The sequence below is a fragment of the Armigeres subalbatus genome, chromosome 1, assembly GCF_024139115.2.
Source record: "Armigeres subalbatus isolate Guangzhou_Male chromosome 1, GZ_Asu_2, whole genome shotgun sequence".
Lineage (NCBI taxonomy): Eukaryota > Metazoa > Arthropoda > Insecta > Diptera > Culicidae > Armigeres > Armigeres subalbatus.
The window spans coordinates 107609177-107632361 of NC_085139.1; the positions used below are offsets into that span (position 1 = coordinate 107609177).

The 23185-nt window shown below is 40.0% G+C and overlaps 1 protein-coding gene across 1 annotated transcript; it reads left to right on the top strand.

Moving 5' to 3' along the window:
• The first annotated feature begins 503 nt into the window (after positions 1 to 503).
• Positions 504 to 9405, top strand: LOC134205100 (uncharacterized). The gene is made up of 3 exons (XM_062680027.1): positions 504 to 868; positions 8284 to 8545; positions 8606 to 9405. The coding sequence occupies exons 1-3, from the start codon at positions 595 to 597 to the stop codon at positions 9201 to 9203; spliced, it is 1134 nt and encodes a 377-aa protein (XP_062536011.1). The 5' UTR covers positions 504 to 594; the 3' UTR covers positions 9204 to 9405.
• The last annotated feature ends 13780 nt before the right edge of the window (positions 9406 to 23185 follow it).

The window sequence follows — 23185 nt, forward strand, 5'->3', positions numbered from 1 at the left end:
GAAGTACATTTTTATACAAAAAAGCGTGAGAAGTCTAACAGATTTTAACTTAACTTCAATCGATTTGCTTGCAACAGGTTGTCGCTAGGTGGATTGATCAGTGATTTTGAATAGCATTTTTTTGCCTTCCAGCCAATTCTCGCCAGCAAAAATGTTCCACCAGTGACGACAACAAAAATTTTCGACATGGGTTTATTACGTCTATTCTCGTAGCATATGTCAGCACTCACAACTAATGCAGATAAATTAATTGCTTAAAAAACTTATTCTATTGCTTAGAATCAAAGTAAATAATTAGACAGAATGAATACAAATAAAAATGAAATATAAATATTTCGTGAGATCGTTCCCTAAATGAAGAGGCGGAGTCAAATCACCCTCAAAGCGAACACATCCAATCAGAAAGGGAACTCACAAAATGAACTTCCAACCTGAATCCCTATCCCTTCGAAGGATATTATGAAAAACGACTACCTTCAGTCGTTTCCAGACGCCAGCATCAACTAGTCCGACTTTTACGTTTAAGCAAAGGATCCAACCGCGTGTGAAGAAAAAAAAAAGTAACGTTGTAGCAACGTTCCCCATAAATTAAGAATGTCCAACCATTCGAAACTACCGCCATCCACCAAAGGATTACTCACAGTGTTCGAAAATGCCAATGCAAGTGTGATGGCCACGGCCCTGGTGTCGGTTCCATTCGAAACCGCGAAGGATTGTGCATTCAATGGTGGGGGCTCAAGTGAGGGACTAGCGTGCGGCAATTCGGCGGCCATACACGAATCCGACGAGGATATTTCGGATTTTTCCTCCAACGAAAGCGACGGCATGGAAGATGATTCCCGTCATTCATCGGTGGACGAGAAAAATGGTTGGTGTGGATGAAATTGATAAGTTCTGACCGAATGTGAATGAAAAAAAAACTTATTGTTTGAATGAAGATGATGGATACATTATTTTTTTTTTGTGTGTCTTTATTAGTTAGGTTATAACATGATTGTTAGATAAGCTTAGCTTATAGACTAACTTCACAACTATTTCTCTGTGATAGACCAATATCACTGAAATTTGGAGATTATTCAACTGAACGGGTATTGGTTAACACCTATTTGTTACTGAACAAATTTTAATGAAGTAGTGATCTCAAAGTTTAATAACCGTGCTAGTCACGATTATGAAGTCAGTTAGGATAAAGATAACGGAATCAGCACTTGGCGAATAAAGGTTGCATGAAGAAGAAGAAGATAAAGGATGATATTTAAAAAGAAGCACGGGAAAACATACGGGAAATTTTTTTAACTCTTCTCAAAAATTCTAGGAGCAATTTAATTTAAAAAGGTTAGCAGTACGGGGTTGGACTTTTCTTATACTGTGTATAAAGTAAAATATCACAAAATAAAGTACAAAATCGAAATGATGTGTTAATCGTTGGTACGAGATGTCCCCTTTCTATGGCTTATAATATGTGAAATTATGTTGAGAATTGATTTTCACGATTTTCACAGTTACATATATTAAACAACGTTGCACAGTAGGCCTGGCCGCTTTTATGTTTGAACTACATTTATGATGTGCTTCAAACGTAAATAATGACAAGAAAAGTGATAGATGTATGTATAGTCGAGTCTATTACTTTCCAGAATTCTTTCACGAACTGGCTGTGTACGTGTAGACTACACTAGACTAGACTAGAGTTTAAAAAAAATCCCGTGCATTTTTTCCAAATATCCTTCGACTTATTTTTCTTCATGCAATCTTTAGTAGACCAATAGTAGGTGATCTTTTTTGCTGCTGCGTTTCTTTCTATAAAACGAACAACCCTTAGGGGCCATCCGTGAGGAGCCAGCGTGACGATTCATAAAAAAATTGAGGTTCAATACATAAAAGTGTGTGGAAGGGGGGTGGGGGAGTTAATTTATTTTTCGAATATGATATCATTATGTTACAGGATGTTTATGAGTTTATAATTTGCTTGTAAACAGCAAGCTGGTTCTCAGGAAAAATGGCGGCCGACGGTTGATCAGTGGATACAATAGCTTCAACAAAACGTTGCACTTCGACACTGTTTTGTCTATCTGTTGTCTGGTTATAAGCTTGCTGTCAAAGGACAAACCAAGTTAGTCAGCATCCTTGGCTAATTTCCCTGTCGTACCATTTAGGATGATTTTAGTACTCTGTCAGCACATCCAGGCCTCGTTGTAATTTTGCCACTAGCGCTTCGATCACTCTACCTGTGTAGACGAGAGAGGTGTCCTATGCAAACAGGGGAAGAATGCCGCCCGTTGGAGGTTCTGGCATGTCAGAGATGAATACCTAGGTTTAACAGCAGGGGCGCGTGCTATGATGTCGTACGTATTGGAACTCGCTCCGCTGATTGAGACCCGGAATATCTTCGCCGATTTTCACCAAGTGGCTGGGAGTATTGTAGTGTTGGGGCTCGTACACCAGGCCATCCTGTAACACATTGTCGAACCCCTTATCAACGTCAAGTAAGGCAATGGCGGTGGCTTTGGATACAAACTTGTTCCGTCTAAGGATGTTAGTAGCTCAGGTCAGTAAAACATGTATGTTGTAAATTGGCGCATACATCAATAGCGTGGACAACCTTGAGAGAAGACTGATACGACGAAACTTTTGGAAGATGTATTCCGGGTGGGGATACATTTAGCTGCCTTCGATGAGAAGTAGCTGAGTCGGACGCATAGATTAAGCACTCATGTGTTTGAGTTCGAGATTCAGGATGCTGACGAAGCCTGGGGCCTTCATGTTTTTCGGATTTCATAAAATCTCCAACTCCTCCGTTGTTAGAACTTTGCTAGTTAGATGAATTTGTTCTTATGCTGATTAACGGATGGTTCATGTGGACGGAATTGACGGATGGACGCTGTTCTGCTCAAGATTATGCGAGCTGACAAAATTACGACCTATTTCGGCGTTCCGAATTCCATGCCCGTAACAGAGGCATGACTTCACTCAATGACAGTGCTGTTGATGACTTTACCAACCAATGATTACGTTCTGCAAGTCGGGATGCGAGTCCGTCGGGTCATCCTTCGCAAAAATAGCTGGACACTTCTCCTTCCGATCAGGCGATTTAAAACAACGGTGTTTGTTTCTCCCTTGTTATCAGCAGCGGTTTTACAGCTCCAGCTGTTTGAGCTCGAGATTCAGGATGCTGTCGAAGCCTGGGGCCTTCATGTTCTTCGATAATCTGATATGGGCCATCAATTCGCCAGCTGAGATCTCCAACTCTTCCGAGAAGTCGTTGGGAGTCAAATGGATGTTGTTAGCATGCTCGTTGACGGCTGCTTCGTGTGGACTGACGATGTTCTGTCCAAGATTGTGTGAGCCGACGAAGTGACGACCTATTTCAGCGACCTTCTCTGCAGGAGTTATCAAGCGATTCTTAGAGCCATTATTGTCTAGTGGAATCAAAGATAGAATGGGCCGAGGCTTGGATTTTAGTATTTTGGTCATTTTGCAGAACGGCTTTGCATAATCTGGGAGAGTGAGGATCTTATTCGAGAAATGAGGTCCACCATTCTGACCTTTATAATTTTTGTGATTCGTTTGCAGCGTGCCTTAAGCTCAGGCAGTCCAGTGCGCTGAAACTACCTGCGAGTGACATTCCGCAATCGAATCAAATTTTTGGTGAGTGTATCGATGTTTAGGGAGTTGCTTACCTGCCTAGCCGTCGGTACATGTTGTTTCCGGACCACCGAAATCACCTCTTCGATGGAATGTAGCTGTCGATCGATTGTTTCAGGCGTTTCCGGCCGCGCTTCGTAGATGTTGTTGTCCACGCACATTTGGAACCGGCCCCAGTCGACTCTGTGGTAAGTTCTCCGGATCTGCTGATGCCGATTGACCGAGGAACCCACTTCCGCCACCACCGGGTAGTGATCCGAGCTGAGCTCCTGGTAGACGACCGGCTGAGAGATATGGTCATTCATGTTTGTGATTGTGGATGATTGTGGAATGGGCGCCGGACCGACTCAGCCGAGTGGGGGAATCCGGACTCAGGATCGTATAGTATAGATCGACTCGAGTCAAGTACGAGACACTGAAGACGGCCTTACTGTTGAGGTCGAAATACGTATCTGTCAAGATACAATTAAGTGGTGGAATTCAATGGGATTGTATTAACTCGTCTTATGACAAGTGAAGACATTCCACTAAAAAGCTCAAAATAATTTTCTTATCAGGTTTTTTGTATTAAAACTGTTTAAAAACGGCAATTTTTTCAAATATTTTGGCATTTATAGGTTCACTGGATGACCACCTGTCGTCTCTACAATGACAATTTCACTACATATATAGCTGTGTTTGTATTTGTTAGAGCAATAAAAGAAACATCACAATTAATCACCGATTTAGATTTGTATAATGCAACGTACACACCAGTCAAGCAGTTCGACGAACATTGACTCCGCCCCCAAGAAAACTCTTCGGTTGCTGCTTTGTTTGAACGTGTGTGAAGTTGTTCGAACAACCATTTGACAGTTGGCGGCTCGGTTGGAAAAAATTAAAACGGTTTGATTTTGGTTTGAGTTGTCAGGGGTGGAGTCAAGGTTCGCCGAACATGTTTGAGCATTTGTAGTAAAGTTGCACAAACCCCCATATATTTTTTGATGGTTGGTGCTCAAGTTGGCGCTTCGGTCGTTCGTGTGTGATATTGTTGGTCGGATAAATTGATTGTTCGTGCCGCTGTTGGTAAAACTTGATGGATGTTTGAAGAAACGAGAGGTGGAGTCAATGTTGGTCAAACTGCTTGACCGTGTGTACGTTCCATAATGGATGACTACACATTGTACTTGAATTCTAGTATACATCAAAATCAAGCAATCCATCAACATATGGGTTTAAACTTTATGGATTTACGTCATATTTCTGAAAATATTAAAAATTTTGGTTCCTGAGAATCGATCCATCTGAATCGTTTTTTTGCCTTTCTCGTATACTAAGTATACGGTAAAGGCTATATGATCGCTCCAAAAACAAACTTTTTATAGAAGGCCCGGAGACCCATAGTGTTATATACCGATCGACTCAGCTCGACGAATTGAGGTGATGTCTGTGTGTGTGTGTGTGTGTGTGTATGTGTGTTCGTCTGTGCGCACCCACCCAAAAAAAATGTCACTCATTTTTCAGGTACTTATCCTTAATCGATTTACTCGCAACAAGTTGCATTCGACGCAGGACACTCTGCCATTGTTTCCTATTGAAAATTGGTCAGATCGGACTATGGGCTCGGAAGCTATGGCCAAAATATCACTTTTATTACAGAAAAAAATGTCACTCATTTTTCATGCACTTATCCTTAACCGATTTACTCGCAACAAGTTGCATTCGACGCAGGATACTCTGCCATTGTTTCCTATTGAAAATTGGTCAGATCGGACTATGGGCTCGGAAGTTATGGCCAAAATACCACTTTTTTAAAAGAAAAATTGAGTAAAAAAATGTTACTTATTTTTCAGGCACATATCCTTAGTCGATTTACTCGCAACAAATTACATTCGACGCAAGATAGTCTACCATTGCTTCCTATTGAAAATTGGGCAGATCGGACTATGGGCTCAAGAGTAATGGCCAAAATACTATTTTTATAATGCACGAGAAAGGCACCATTACTGCTAGGTCGATTAATCATGGTTTTTTTGGAAAACGTCCATTCCTAACTGTTATGGCTTCTTCTTTCTTCTTGTTCTTACTCATTTCTTCCAAAATGGCTTTACAGTCTGCTTCCGAATTCCGATGCTCTTGCTGTCCATAAAAGTAGCACGTAATATTATTCTACTGTGGTGCTCCGTTGGTCCGCAGCGCTTACTCATCCCAACTGCCGCTCCTCTTTTTCTGCTTATCAGCTAAACCCGACAGATCATCCTCATCTCTAGCTTCCAAAAGCAGTAGTTAACGGATTCAACGAGTCCGGTAATCCAAGAAGAATTAATGCCACTTTGAGACACACCTTCACTCCAGCGCACTACTTCCGATGTTGGATAATTTGCCTCTAATTAGAGAAAAATCCATCTTCGGTAGTTAAATTCTTCAAACTTTGTACCAGATAGACATGATTTTTGGTGATGACTCTTCAATGCCGCCCAGGTATCCTTGGCAATCGTTTTACCCTGAATCAAACTGTACTGGCTCTCATCAAGCGCCTTTTCACCTCCTTCACGCCATGCGTCCGTCACTGGATTTGGAGAAGTTCTAGGATCGACATACTTGCTCGCGTCTTCGCAGTGATTGCATCTGAAAACACCATGCTTCGTAGTTTGTGATGGTCAGCTTCACGATTCGTACCCACTCCATCGTCAGACAGCTTCCAGTAAAACAGAAAACTTCTAGCATGAGTTATATTTTCTGGAACAGTTTCTGCTTTTTGATACTGGGCCCATAACCTTTTTTTTGTGTCTTTATTAAGGAGACTTTCAGCCCGAGGCTGGCTCGTCTCCGGACCAGGCCCATAACCTGATCGAGAGCTAACAGAGCCTGGATCAGGTTCGAGAAGAAAGAACAAAACACGTGCGTACTGCTACAAGACTAAACGAAAAGTGAGAGAATTTTATTTGAGTGGAGGAACTAAACTACATTTAATTAAGCAGGTTGCTGCGATTGTTGCCTATGGACAATCAACAGATTACGAGTGTCGTTCACGGGATGTCGGTTACCCATATAGCAACCGTTCTCGTTTGCATACTTTCGTTAACAGCACCACTTTGATGTTGTACTAATGCCTCCTCCAACATATAAGAAGTTCGGGATAAGATATCTTCTTCTTCTTCTTCTTTTTCTTCTTCTTCTTCTTCTTCTTCTTCTTCTTCTTCTTGGCATCACATCCCCACACTGGGGCAGAGCCGCCTCGCAGCTTAGTGTTCATTAAGCACTTGCACAGACGACCGACTGGTAAATAGCTTAACGCAACCTCACTTGATCAGTACAGTTGCTGATGTAGAATGTGTATAGCCGCCAGACATTCTAAATACTCACGCTCCTCTAATGTAAAAGTGTACTATACACATGTGGAAGTGTTGGCTTGAGAAAATGGATTACGAGTGATTTGACTAAGCGTCTAGCGTACTGTAGGGTCATGGATTCGAGTCCCAGGGAAAGTGGCTACCTCCAATACATTTTCCAAATCAATATCTTCCACATAACGTACATATTCACATATGAGTTTTCACAACATTGTGAATTAATGTCCAAGTCGGGTGGTTTAATCCCCGGAAATAGGCAATTAACTTTGATTGAAATTCCACAGTTGTTAACTGCAAGGTTTCTAAGCCAGGTTACCATTTTTGCATTCGTATATCATGAGGCTAACACACGATGATACTTTTATGCCCAGGGAAGTCGAGATAATTTCCAATCCGAAAATTGCCTAGACCGGCACCGGGAATCGAACCCAGTCACCCTCAGCATGATGTTGCTTTGTAGCAGCGCATCTTACCTCACGGATAAGGAGGGATGAGATCTATAGAAGGGAAAACAAACGAGAACTCCGGGTTGGCTGGCCACAACGTCTTAATAGTAATGCTGGTCGTATTGTAGAGCTCTATATTAATCTGTCTCGGGCGATAATCATCCAGAATCATTAAAAGACGTATTGTTTTGAAAGACGTATAGGGCCTCCTACAAATTACGTAACTAGGTCTTAGTTCCTGCAACATGCAGACGGAAACGAGATTTACTACCAATGGCCCTTTACGGACACTAAGCGTGGACGTTAGAAGAGGCTGACCGAAAAGCTTTCGGGGTTTTCGACCGAAAAGTACTCGGAGGTGAACTAGAAAATGGTGTGTGGCCCAGACGCATGAAGCAAGTGTACAAAGGAGAAAATATTTGAATCGTATAAAATATGGTAGACATTAGTGGGATGGTCACTTGAAGCGAATGTCGGAAGAAGAAATAGCGGAAACAATATTCAACAGAGAACCGAATAGAAGCCGGCACCTTTGTGGAAGGTCACGAACACGCTGGTTGCACGCGTTAAGGACCATAAAAGTTCGGGAAAACTAGTGGAACACAATACGCCAGGCATAGATGTATCGATGCTGTAGCCAACTAGGTAGCCAAGTATCAGGGTATCTTTAAACAATTAAGGGCCTGAGGTCCTCGAGCGCATGTAGCCAACATGTTCGAGTCTTCTGCAAGTCACCGTTTAGAATACTTTTTTCACTCCAACTTCCGTACTAATGATCCAGCCCAATTTAAAACCATTGATAATAATGTTGCTTTGACACTAATTTTGTTCATTGATAATTTGTTTTCGCATTCTATTAGGTTCATCAAAAGAGGAAACATCATCCTATAACAAATTGAGCCCCATGACCAATCAACCGCAGGTTCTTCCAGTCCTGAATCTAGCCGGAACTAAGCTAGGGATTGGAGGTGGAACAGTGGTTCGAAAAATGTTCACCAACACCCGGGAACGTTGGCGCCAACAGAACGTTTCCGGCGCTTTCGCAGAACTTCGCAAACTAGTTCCGACCCATCCACCGGATAAGAAGTTGTCCAAGAACGAGATACTACGAATGGCCATTCGGTAAGTTTAGTTTTATCTGTCCGAATATGTACATTCTTAAGAAAACATTCTTGTGCACAGATATATTCGTTTGCTCACCAACGTTCTCGAGTGGCAAAAGAAGCAGGAAGCCAACGATAAATCCGATCAACAAGTTCAATCGAAAACGGGATTCAGCAAACCAACAAATCAATTCAAAGGTGGAAACAATGAAAACCACTTCACCGGAAACTATCGAGACAACGGAAACAACCTTCTGATGGTAGTTCCAAAATCCTTCAGTAAAATACATCTCGGGCCGAAATGCGGCACGGAATTTGCAAACGGTTTCCAGCAGCCCATCAAAACCGAATCTTCCCCCGGATGCGGCACCACAATAGAAAAGATCAAACTCGTCAATAAGTTATGCCCTTCCGGCAAGATAGGAAAAAATGGGTTGAAAAACAGAAGAAAAGTCGCCCCGCTGTGCACCATCGAGGGCAGTATCAAAACAGATCTGGGATTAAGCACCGGCTATATGGAAAGATCCGCCGTTGAAAGTGAGATAAAACGGGAAGTTAATCATTGCCATCACGGTCATCAGCAACAACGCGGAATGGACCGTGATGGTCCGGAATACGAGCAGAAAGTTGATAAGAAAAAATGCAACGGAGACCGACGCGATGATGATAAAAAGTGAAGAAATTGGTTGGGTGGAATATGAAGAAATCTTTATCAGTTAATTGAATTGCCCCAAAGAATTCGCTCCAAATCAGTAATTCGCTCGTAAATTAATGAGGTACTAAGTTTTTGCTACGATTACTAATGATGAACGTATTAACCTTATCAAAAATCACTGAAATAAAGCTTAAAAAACTGGATATTATAAATTATCGAATGAATTTACTCTTGTATCACTTTGTATTTTTATTAAAAAATTGTAACCTTTTTCTTCATCATTTCTCTTACTCAATTACTGCTTGTGACACGCGGAATTGTGATTCACATAATATAAACTAAAAATCACATTTCTTCTGTAAAACGGGAATATGTGCAATATCTTTACCGAACTTTCAAATTATATAATTCTTTCATGTATTTGTTAAGAATGTATTATATTTCGGGCAATGTTTATTTAAATATCCAACACTATTACAGAAAGATAACGTTCAACCAGGAAGCAAAAATTACTTATCTTGAATAAACTAATGCAAGCTTTTAGTGGAATGTCTTTATCTGTGTTAAGACGAGTTTGTACTATTCCATTTAGTTCCACCACTTGACTGTACCTGTGACAGATACGTATTTCGACCTCAACAGTAAGACCGTGTTCAGTGTCTCTTATTCGACTCGATTTCGAAGTCGAGTCAAGTACGAGACACTGAAGACGGCGTTACTGTTGAGGTGAAATACGAATCTATCTAAGTGGTGGAATTAAATGGAATTTTACAAACTCGTCTTATGACAAGTGCAGTATAATGTCAAATAACATGGAATAAATTAAGCCAGCAAAAGTCGTGTGCCTAAACCTTTACTTTTTAAATCTAAAACTTCCGAAACGCAAAGTACCCACGTAGCTTTTTAGAATTCAAAATTGTAAAATTCTACGAAACCATAACAAATCGCAACCTGACATTCCAAATACACTTATTCTTATTCTGCGTCTAGTATGAGGAGAGGCGTTTCAAATGAAGTGACAATTGTCGATACCTCCCATGCATTTGAATTACATGGTCATCGACACGTGAAACGTGTCGAGTTCGACTATTCTCGAGTCATTCGAGTCAAGCACAACTAAATGCGGAGATGTGGTGACATGTAGAGGCCTTGATAATCAAGTCCTCTAGTGACATGCATTATTCGAAGGGCAAGAAACGTGGACATAGAGAAGCTTATTGTTTATATTTCAAGCATACAAATACAGTCGCCTCTCCACATCTGGATATTGAAGGGACCATCGAGATAGGGAGAGATCGAGGAATGGAAAGAAAATTAAAATGGGTACAAGATCCAAAAGGGCTGCAAAATGCTGGGTTGACATCAAGGAAGGAGCGCCCAACAGAGATCTGGTCCCCACAAGTTCCTATCTCACGCTTCCACGGGGCGTCCGATGACAAAAGACCGCCAGCCAAGGGTTGTGTACTTAGCTGGTAGTGCAGCCTGGGCCCTGTTGTCCTTCCGACATCAGCTAGAGTGAGAAGGTACGCCTCCAGCGTCTGTTCACCAGGAGGTGCGGCTCAAACAGCCTCTGCCTGGTACCCAGCGGCTGATCAACAAAATGCTGTATAGCATCAACTATACCTAAGGTGGCAGCCCCACCAGCGCGATGTAGGTAACGCGACCCCGGTAAGGCAGCAAGAGAACGTTATTTTTGGCAACCGACCCGACAACGAAATAAGGACTATGATTGAAAACTCGGTACCTGGAATGTCAGGACCCTAAATGAACCTGGACGAGTGAGCCTTCTGGCTCGTGAACTGCAGAAGGTTGGAGTGAACGTGGCCGCTATTCAAGAAGTCCGATGGCCTAGATCCGGAGAACGTGAATTCTGAGCCGTGGACCCCACGACCAACACTGCATTTAAGTATAACATCTAACAAAGCGGCGGCGGAAAAGCAGAGCATGGAGTTGGTTTCGTAGTGATGGGCAAGCTGATGAAGCGAGTGATGTGGTGGAAACCCAGTAGCGAACGAATCTGTGTGTTGAGGACACGGGGCAAATTCTTCAATTACAGCCTAATCAACGTTTACGCACCTACAAACTATAAATCCGACGACGTGAAGGACAGGTTTTATGAATGTTTTGATAAAGCCTATGGAGAGTGCCCAAAGCATGACGTGAAAATAATTGTTATCGGAGACGCAAACGGATAAGTGCAATCAACGTTAGCGACAACATCAACGATCTATGGAGCGATGAGCACAACAGTACGAGAAGTGGTAGGGACTGCACAGAGGCGACCCAGGACGGGTTGGTTCGATGTGGAGTGTCAGAGAGTGACAGACGAGAAGAACGTTGCCAGAAGCCGGATGTTGGTGTCGGGTACCCGATCGAATAGAGATCGGTACAAGGAAGCAAGAGCAGCCGAAAAACGAACCCACCGCAGAAAGAAGAAAGAATATGAAGAACAAGTTATTAGCGAGGCGCAGGAAAAAATGGAGCAGAACGATATGCGGAGATTTTATGAGACTGTCAATGGCGTGCGGAGAAAGACAGCGCCATCTCCCGTCATGTGCAACGATTAAGAAGGGAATTTGATGACAATTGGAAGCAGCACTTCGAGACTTTGTTGAATAGTGGAAGTGACGGTGCATCGATGAACAGAATAAATATTATCGACGATGGACAAGCTGTGGGGTCGCCTACATGAGCATGAGCATGAGCATGAGCAGGATAACCGTACAATTCGTAGTTGCTACTCCGTGATTGATTAGAACTTGCGAAATTGCACAGGGAACCAATTGAATGGAACTTGGGTTTAGCTATCAAATTCAATGCATTTTACTAAATCAATTACGGCGCCGGCCACGCCCTTACGGTCATCAAAGAAAGGAAGGATGATTAGTTCAACTCTCGTTGTTACTAGAGACCGAGTATACCTCTGCATCTCCACGATCATCTCAGGATAGAATATTATGTTAGTGAGAAGGGATATATTACCTGAATTCACTTTGGTAAGTGATGCGATTTATGGGATGGGAACATATGAATGAGAATTAGAAGTACTAGAGTAACGAGAAAGTATTAAAGTGAATTCTAATGGGATTCATTTTTTCCAATTAGAATTTGAATGCTATTGGATTCTAATACCACGCACACGTCTACCACACCATCGCTACCCGCACATCAACCTCACACATTCTTACTTGTATGAGGCCTGCACGAGCATAGCGACCGTATATAGCATTCGTATGCGGGTACAAATGAATACCAATCTATTTTTATTTACTGCTACTAAGTAACAGGCAGCTTTAAAACAATTCTATATTTAGAATCATACTTGCTAGCAATGAGAATTTGATTTGCAAAGAGATTGAGTTATATGATTAACGAAATTATCTAATAGGAAAATTGGAAAGGGCCAGGGATCAAACCCTTAATCTCCTGCTTATGAGGCAGAAGCAGTGACACAAGGCCACCAAGCACCCTCAATGGACAAGCTGTGGAGTCGCCTACACTAGATGAGGTTAAAAAGCTTTTAAAGAGGTGAAAACAATAAGGCTGCGGAGAAGGACCAGCTCTCGGCTGAACTTCTCAAACATGGCAGTGAGCAGCTTTATGAAGTTCTACACCATATTATGTCGAAAATATGGGAATACGAGGAAATGCCTGCTAGCTGGTTGGACGGCCTCATTTGCCCTCTCTTTAAGAAATTGCACAGACTGGAGTGCGCCAATTACCGAGGAACAACCCTCTTTAATTCGGCGTACAAAATTATGTCCCGTATTCTGTTCAACAGGTTGAGACCGCTTGAAGAGTCCTTCGTCGGCGAATACCAAGCAGATTTTCGTGAGGGCCGATCAACGACGGATCAGATGTTTACCCTGAGACAAATCCTTGATAAATTCCGGGAGTACAACTTGCAGGCACATCATCTGTTTATTGATTTCATGGCGGCGTACGATTCAGTGAAACAAAATGAATTATGGCAAATTATGCTAGAACATGGTTTTCCAGCGAAACTGATACGGCTGATTCGTATAACGTTGGACGGATCGAAATCAAGTGTAAGGGTTGCGGATGAAATATCGACGTCATTTGTTACCTTAGATGGATTAAAGCAGGGCGATGCCATTTCGAATCTACTGTTCAATATAGCGCTCGAGTAAGGGTATGCGATAACACACTTTTTCCTAACGAAACGAAACGAAACGAAATTTAAAATATCTATGTTGATTCGGATCGAAACGAAACGAAATATAGATTTCTTTCGAGACTTCGAAACGATACGAAATCGAGGTCTATTTAATTCGAAATTTTTCGAAACGAAACGAAATTTTGATTTTTTTTCCGCGGAATTTTTATTGAATTGGTTTTACATTATGTACGCAATTCTGATTTCACTTCGAAGTCTATTAACTGTTTTGCGACCAAAAGAGTTATGATGACTGAAGAGGCAATCTGTGATAAATCGCCACATTCTCGCCGCATATACCATTGGCGATAAGGCAATACCCAACATTTGTGCCGCTTTCATAGGAATTCATCGTGGAGCGTGTGCTCCTGAATCTGATCAATTTTATATCAGTTTTATATAAAGTATATAAAAATAAAGAAATTGTGGGATTTTTCATATACGGATTCAAATTTCGTTTAAAGCCTTAGTTCACTTAAGAATTATGTAATTATGAAGTATATATTATCTTGTCAGCGTGGTTTTACAGTATTGACTCAGTCAAAATTTGAAAACGAATGCTTAGATTAATTTTTTTATTTAGTGGAATACTTTACTATGTATCCACATCTGTCAGGCGTATACGCAGATATAGAATTGATATTACTAGATCAACAATTGGAAAGAGTGTGTCTGCCAAAATTTATTCCTTCTTATTCCTCGTCTACATATATAGCATACATGTGCTCACTAGAAGAATCATGCGCATTTCCTAGACCGATAGTCTTATATACAATCAGCTCGACAAACTGATCTATTGTGTGTGTCTCCTTGACAGATGAGAACAGCTGTTATGGTCAGTATGTGCTGAAAGCAATCATAAGTAAAGAATTTTCAGCAATTTAAATGATCTTTCAACCCGTTCTGGATTTTTTTTTGCAAATTCCATGCGTAGGTCTAGAAATGCCCACAAATCTGCAATGTTCCTCACATATGGTGCAAATAGTCGAAGAGAGGCTTAATAACGTTTCTTAACTGTACAAGTTGTAGTTGCTAATCATGATTGGCCGAGAAACAGCAAATATGCATAGCTCACCAATTAAATAATATTCTTGGGATACAAAAAAGTTATTCTTATTGTATACTTGCTTCGGAGTTTCCAATTCATGAACAATAACGATGCTGGTCAATAACGGTGCTTATGGTCAATTTAGTATTAGGAGAGGAAAATTAGTGTAACACTCATTGTTTTAAGAGACCGAGGTATGCTCTGTATCTCCGTGAGCGCTACGGAAAAGGAATCGTTGGTTAGTTGAGAAAGTATTCATGTGAAACCCCTTGGTAAGCGACAAAATATTTATTGTAAACGAAGTTATTTTGAAATCAAGAAAATGAAAACTGTGTTTCAAATCAATCCAACGCAAGATCAATGTGCTTCGTTTAATAATCTTCTACAACACGATCGATTCCGCACTAAATAATTTTGAGCTCTTTGATGCAGACATTAGTTTTATCCATTGGCGTAACTACAGGGGGCTAGGGGGGGCTAAAGCCCCACCTAGGATCCAAATAGCCCCCTAGAATTTTTGCTATTTCGCATAAGTATTGCACATATCTAGCTGTCTGAGCTTAACTACAGATAGTGAATTTTATTCATCTTCTCTCTTTTCAAATCTGTTGAATCTGTTTTTGGTTTCATGTTTTTTGAATTTCGAATAATTCAGGAAAAAAAAACATTTTTTTTTGGTTTTTGAAAATCACAGGGTTTGAATCCAAAGGAGAAAGACAAAATCTTTCACTTTTATGTCTGTATACTCTCTAGATAGGTGGCATACCGTGAGAGACGTTTTTCGGAATCTGTTGCGATAATGAACTGATTCGGGGGCTATGTCTCATGATAAAGGCCATATCAAAATTATATCAACATACGTCTCAGGATTGTGATTATCATCAGATTTTTTTTTATTATGATTATTTGTCAAGAACATGAAACTAAGCCTTTGCCAATTTGGCAATCTTTTTAAATTAGGTATATCAACGTATGATGATCTATTTGGCTGACTTTAGCATGCTTAGATGACCGAAGAATTTAAAACAAATCCTGATTTTATCAATCAAATTTCTCAGCAAATGAGCAATATTTAAATTTTATCAAGTTTTCAAGTTTTCTTGAAGTTTTGTGGAAAACAATTATGATCTCATGCTTTCTAAAATATACAAGGCGCAGAATCAATAATGTGATACAATATTTCAATACCAAATTTTCAAAATGACTTATCTGCCTTTGTAAACAAAGATTCAAACGTCGATTTGGCGATTCTGATAGCACTCCCACGCAAATCAACCCTATCAACACGTAGGCGAAGGCTCCTACTACGCGTTGATGTTGTTGGTTTGCTTGGGAGTGCTATCAGAATCGCCAAATCGTCGTTTGAATCAAAAGCAGATAAGTCGTTTTGAAAATTTGGTATTGATTTCATATGCATCTATCCAATTCAGGCATTTCCGATTTGTCTGGTAAAGTGTTTTAGGGATTTCGTAATGCTGCTATTTTTTAAAAATTTTAAATTTTCAGTAAACAATTTAGGCTTCTTAATTTTCGACAAAGTTTTGGCAAATCTTTCAGATTTTAAAGAGAGGTAATTTAAATTTTGATGAGAAAGAACTTGGAATGCTGTTGGATGGATTATAAAAATCCACAGATCCAATTTCCAATCCAATCCAATTTTGCTTTGCTAAGGCTCGTATGATTTTTCAAAACATTTCTTTTACTTTACACTAGGATGAGTGTTGTGGACCATAATTTATAATGTTCAAGTCGTCAATGGATGTGTTGTATGTACATAGGTCAATGTTTGTTTGGTTGGCCAACTTGCGAACAATATATACTTGTTTTTTTTTTAGCATTGAGCATAAACGATAACTTAATTGTTTTGAGTGAAAAAGTAGAAATAATTTGAAAAAAGTTAGACCCCCTAGAATTTTCCATTGTTTACGCCAATGGTTTTATCACTTCGCGTTCTCCCACACTAGCTGGCGTGATCAGCATCAACACGATCGATTGCACACTGGTTAAACAAATTTCTGCTACGCGATCATTCCGCATTCATATTGTGCAAATAGTAAAAAAATATCACAAAATTTTAATCATGGAAACACTGAAGACGTTTTATAGAAGAAAACTACTTACGTATTTGTCGACTAAGAATGGGGTGAGTAAGCGTTAATAGAAAAAAATGTATAACCTAAAGTTTTGAAAACAACTTAACGATTTTGTTCAGCGGCGCAGCCAAAATTTTTTTATGATATAAAGTATGGATTAGTTTAAGTTCGTTTCGAAATTCCGCGGAATTCCGTTTAATTTCGTTAGAAGCTAGTTTTTTCTAGCGAAATTTTTGCAATTTTACGAAACGAAACGAAATCAAGAAATCAGATTTCGCCATGCTCAAATTCCGCGAAATTCGCGGAATTTCGTTTCGAACCACCTGAAACGAAATTTTCGAAATACCGCATATGCTTACGCTCGAGCCAGCGATTAGGAGAAATGAAGTTTTTTCTATGAGAAGGCAAACAAGTCTGAGTATTCTATATACAAAAAAATGAATTTCTGTCTGTCTGAGCCTTATAGACTCGGAAACTACAGAACCGATCGGCGTGGAAATTTGTATGCACAATTTTTGGGGCCGGAGAAGGTTCTCAAGATGGTTCGAGACCCTCCCCGCTTTGGAAAGGGAGGCTCCTACACAAATGAACCAGAAATTTTCTGCATAACTCGAGAACTAATCAGAGAATAAATCTATTTTAGGCGAAATGCTAGTCTGAAATAAAAACATAGAGATAAGCCGGAAAAGCTATGCACGAATCCGTTAAAAAAATCTTATCTAGAAGGCAACCAATAAAATAATGTTCTCAATGAAAATGACATCAAATCTTCCGATTCCATAGATACGGGTACTAAGGGTGTACGTAATTACACTTTAAAGTGTTAATATATGCTTGAATGTAGTTTTCGAAAGAACAATACTGTTCAAGTACACTATTTGAAATAGGTAGAATATAAGGACAGAAGTAATAAATTAAATTTATAGAATAAATAAAGTAAACAAACAAGACAAGAAATAAAAATGTATTAGGTATTCTCCATATCTTTGTATTGAATTAGTGGATATTCAATTAAATATAATATGAAAAGTATATTAAATATGAATTCGATAACGAACATTTTGTTGGATATCCCATAATGTGTTTATCCAGCCTTCTCATGATCTGGCAAAATACTTTGAGCAATTTATTAAATATGACGTGTGTATGACAATCTTCTTATATATAAAAATGAAATGGTCTGTGTTCGTATCCGCATAACTCGAAAACGGCTGGATGGATTTTTTTCATTTCTTCAGCAGAAACATTCGTTATAGTTTCCGACAGGTTTATATGATATTTTCTAATGTGAAAATTACGAGTAAAATTGAGCAAACCGTGAAAAACTAGAAAAAAGATTTGTATGGGAATTTCGCATGGGCATTTTCGCCTACTATGCAGGACAACGTCTGCTGGGTCGACTAGTAATATGATAATGTTAAAAGCGTACTTACTTTGATTCTAATGTAAGATTAAGTTACTACTCGTGTTCCTATCGGTATTCAGACATCAAAATCTCAATAAGAGATAGGCTATGGGATCCTTTGGTTACAAACGACATGGGCCCACGAAGATCTGATCGGAGGTCTGGAATTGATGGTGATGGATTTGGCATGTCCTTGGTATGTACATTTGAAGACTTTAGCCATAAGCGAACTTGATGGCTGGCTGAAGGCTGAAGTTTGGAAAAAAAATGATGAGTAGGGTAAGACGGTATAATGCGCCCCACCTGGCCAAAACGCCCCCCTTTGATTTCTAGAAAACTATACCCAACTAAGGGTAAAAATCAGTTGGAAGCTATTAGTATTTGTAACACCATCATACTATGTGAATGTGGAAGAATTTTTCTATTACACAATGAAAATAATAGCAAAATACAAAAAGTTACAGTTTTGATGTAACTTTTCACGTTTGTTTGCTCAACATTCTGGAGCTACTCTAGCAAAATGTCCGGAAAACTTGCACTGGAACACTCAGTTGGGCATTCTGATGTATCTACGCATACTCATTCTACTACGCATACGCATTCTCACCTACTGTGCAAGACAACGTCTGCCGGGTCATCTAGTTCATGATAATAACACTTACGCCAGACCTATGTCTTGTTTTAATGTCCAAATTTTGAAAAAGATTATCGAATCGACGGATATTTTACACAGAAATACCGGGATATTGGTATTTCTAGAGAATTCTAAATGAAAAGAAATAAACTAAAATTTTTGGAACACTTTTCTGTTAACCTGTTTTGCAATATGGTGATGTTTTAGACGTAGCAAACCGGCTTTTTATTATTCTGGGATATTTCGAAAAGTAAATAGGTAAAACAAGTACCTTCGAATTGCTTTCATAAAATTATATTTAAACTTATGATGTTTGAGGCGTCGCTAACCATAGTTTCCATTCAATAAAGATTACTGATTTACCCGATACTGCATTTCCTCTTATCAGCATTCCTGGCTGTATGGTGATTTCTAAAATAATACAATTTGCCCAAATACACTGGGGTCGCTTTTAACGTGACTTTTTGATGATTTTTTTTTTAAATACGCGTTGTTTCTTCCCGCGGAATTTGAAATTCATGTCAGTTCTGTAAAACATCCATCCATAATCATTTAGAAAATTTTGTATTTGGCTAAATCATAGGTCTGGCTTAAGTGTAAAGACTATAGATGACCCTGTAGACGTTGTCCTGCACAGTAGGCGAGAATGCGATCTACCTTTTTAAAATTTCCATATAAATTTTATTTTCAATTTTTCATATTTTTTCCAATTTTGGTCGAGATTCTTACATTAGAAAATATTCTGTAAATCCGTCGGACATGTTTATAAAACAAATTTGCTGAAGAAATGAAGAAAATCTATCTAGCCGTTTCTTAGTTATGCACAATACAGACCAATTCATTTTTTATATAGGGTAAATGTTCCAATAGTGGAGGAACTAAGCACGTTCCAACACTATTCATTTTCCCAGAATAATATCGAATCTTATTTCACCTACCTTTAATATGCATTCGATAGCTCTCCGCTTCTATTTTGATATTGCAATGTTTCTGTTGGAAGAGAATTCATTTTTCAAGCCTAAAATTACAACTCCAATTACTGGTACAATGTTCCAATAGTTGCGATATTTTTTAATTTGCGTTCCTATAGTTACGAATTTCATTGTTTTTTAATGGGACTCGCAACTATAGGAACACTACCGCAACTATTGGTGCATAGACGAAAAAATGTTAAGGTATTTTGATGATATTTACCAGTTTAGAAGGGCTACCAAAGATATTATGGCTCGGTTCAGAAACTGACAGATATACTAACTGTTTGACGGTGTGGGTTGCTGCGATTGATTTGTAAGTTTTGAGTATACCTTACTACCGCAACTATAGGATCACCCACGACTATCGGAACTTTTACCCTATAACAAGAAGAAGAAGAAAAAGATGTTCATACGGCACTTATGTCAAGCTATGTCACATATATGTTGCAATGCAACCATAAGAGCATGAGTTATACTTTCAATTACTTAAATAAAATTCTGCCCCATTTTGCCCCTACATGTATGCAGTTAATGTCAAAATGCCCATTTTTGAACCGAAAATCGTCAATAACTCCGTCAATATTGAAAATAAGAAGAAACTGTCTTCGAAAGGTTCATGTTTTTTATCGCGACGGACATCTTTGTAGAACATTTGAAAAATCTAAAAAATATATTGACGAAATTATCGTGAAAAACCTGTTTTTTGGTGGTCGTTCATAAATAACGACCCATATCTCGACTTCTATAGCAGATAGAAATAAAACTTATACAGCAAAATTTTTCGTAGAAACTTTTTCTACAACTTTCTCGAAGACACCAATGATGTATCTCCATAATTGAAGGAAAGAGAATTTCCATCTCACTTTTAGGGGGATTAGTCAAAAAAAATTTTTTTACAGAATATGGAGCTTAACATACTGAAACTTTTCTCCGAAGTCACTGAGACTCTAAAATCAACTTTTCATGGCCAAAACATTTTCGATCACGAATTCCTGGGTTAGAAAACACTGTGCAGTGTAGGCAGGACGATATGCTCTTACCAACTGGACACAAGCGCGGCGAGCCTGCAGCAGTTGCTTCCAAATTATATGGAAAATATTGAAATGTAATTCACACCTGCTTAAATGGACTTCTGTTGGTTTTTTAATGTCAAGCACATAAGGATTTGTAACCTGTTTATTATGGGATATATAAAATACTAATGAAGGGCTATGAAACGTCTTTGATTACGGTGGAGCATATTGCCCAGGCACTTTTTGAAATTCATTTTTACACGACTTTTCAAAAAAGCTTTATTACGTATTCTCCGTAATATTTTTATATGACAACTCACAGGCAATGCATTTGCGCCTTTTTTTGAACTACCAAATAACAAAAAGTTTGCATAAATTACGTTAAAAAGTAAAAAGTTTTCATAGGTATTGCCTTAGGGGGGGCATATTATACCGTCTTACCCTATCTTTTTCTGTTGCCTTTAGCAATTCGTTCCTCCCTCCGTCCACCCAACACGCAACGGATATGACGCGGTCGGTTCATTTTCAAATTTTATTTCGGGATACATGAAGCGTTTTTTCAAGATTTTTTTTTCACCACGGAGTACAAAATTATAATAATAGTGCAATTATAGTGATTGATCATTTCCTCAGCTGCTTCCAAGCTTCCAAAATACACTTGAAAATACTGAACACTGAAAACACTTTCACGCTTATGCATAAAACTTCATGCAATTTTTCGATTTTCTCTTTTAACTAACTGAAGCTGAATAAAAATACAAATCAGGCTTTTGACGGAACGAATATTTTGCACGTCTATTCCATCCTCCCTTGGAGATTTGTAGGGTGCAAAACTGTTAAGTGCCCATTGAATCGATTCAGTAGTTATGATTCTATACGTGCTTGAGCCCAAGGCCCATAGCTCCATGAAAAGACGTCAGGAACATCCGAAGATATATCGACACATCCAGGGAAGTGCGTATCAAATAAGTGCTCTAACGATTCTTCATCAGAAGAAATGTAGCGGCCATTTGGCTTGCGAATTTCGCCAACTTGAAATCCTTGGATCTCGCAATAATTGTATTCAATCAATTGGCTTCACTCAAATTGGAAACATGGATTGGAATGGCGTCTGTTTCAACTCCTTCCACACTGCTTCCAGAGCTTAGCCAAATCCGAGTTCCACCACGGGGTTCCTCTTGAGGTTTTAACAAAACGCAAAGGGAAAGCTTCTTCGGAAGCCACGATGAGCCACGTTGTAGAATCAACTGCATCATCCAAGTCGGTAGGAGTTTGTATAGAAGGAGTTTTCGGGCAGCAGGGACTATGTCCAAGGGCTTGACGATCCCTCCCCAGGCCATCTGCGAGTTGTGGGGCTTGCCTAGGATGTGGTGGGGTTTGACAGTGGGCCCTGTTAAATTACTATAAAAAGCTGCATGTATCCGCAAGTAGGCCCCACCAAAGCGACCGTGTGCCGCTCAAAGCGCACAAGCCCAAGTCCTGGTGTTAGGTGGGACGCTAAACAGCCCTGACACGACGGCCCTCCGACGAGACAGGACGTTTGCGCAGGCCCAATAAGCCGCCTGGAAAACCAATCATTACGAGCAATATAAGAGATAATGCGACTCGATATAATCGGCAAAGACCTAGGCGACGAATAAAGGATCACGATTGGAAGCTTGGAACATGGAACTGCAAGTCGCTAGGTTTCGCAGGTTGCGACAGGATGATCTACGATGAATTACATCCCCGCAACTTCGACGTCGTGGCGCTGCAAGAGATTTGCTGGACAGGACAGAAAGTGTGGAAAAGCGGGCATCGAGCGGCTACCTTCTACCAAAGCTGTGGCACCACCAACGAGCTGGGAACCGGCTTCATAGTGCTAGGAAAGATGCGCCATCGTGGCAGCCAATCAACGCAAGGATGTGCAAGCTGAGGATTAAAGGCCGTTTCTTCAACTATCACTGCCCACACGAAGGGAGACCCGAGGGCGAGAAAGAAGCGTTCTACGCACAGCTGGAGCAGACATATGATGGATGCCCACCGCGGGACATCAAAATCGTCATCGGTGACATGAACGCGCAGGTAGGAAGATAGGAAATGTATAGACCGATCATAGGACCGGATAGTCTGCACACCGTATCGAATGACAACGGCCAATGCATACTTCGCAGGTAGTCCGAAGCACCTTCTTTCGCCGCAAAAATATCCACAAGGCCACATGGAGATCACCTAACCAAGAAACGGAAAAACAAATCGACCACGTTCTAATCGACATCACGTTTTTCTCCGACATCACGAACGTCCGCACTTACCGCAGTGCGAATATTGAATCCGACCACTACCTCGTTCCAGTATACCTGCGCTGCGGTGTACAACACGCGTCGAAGTCGGACGCCGCGGCTTAACATTGGGCGGCTACAAATCGATATCTTATCAATAACGTCAAAGACAAACCACAGAGTACAATTTGTATAACGCATAAGGGGCAAGCCAGAGTAAACGCGACATGCGATGCGACAGTGCAATTTGACAGCCTGTTGATAATGATTGTTATTCTTTTACGTGAGTCGCGTTGCGTCGCATCGCTCGTCGCGTTTACTCTGGCTTGCCCCTAAAGCGAACCCATACAGGTGACAATTTGTTGAAAAACTAAATAAAAACATACTCATAATCCCACC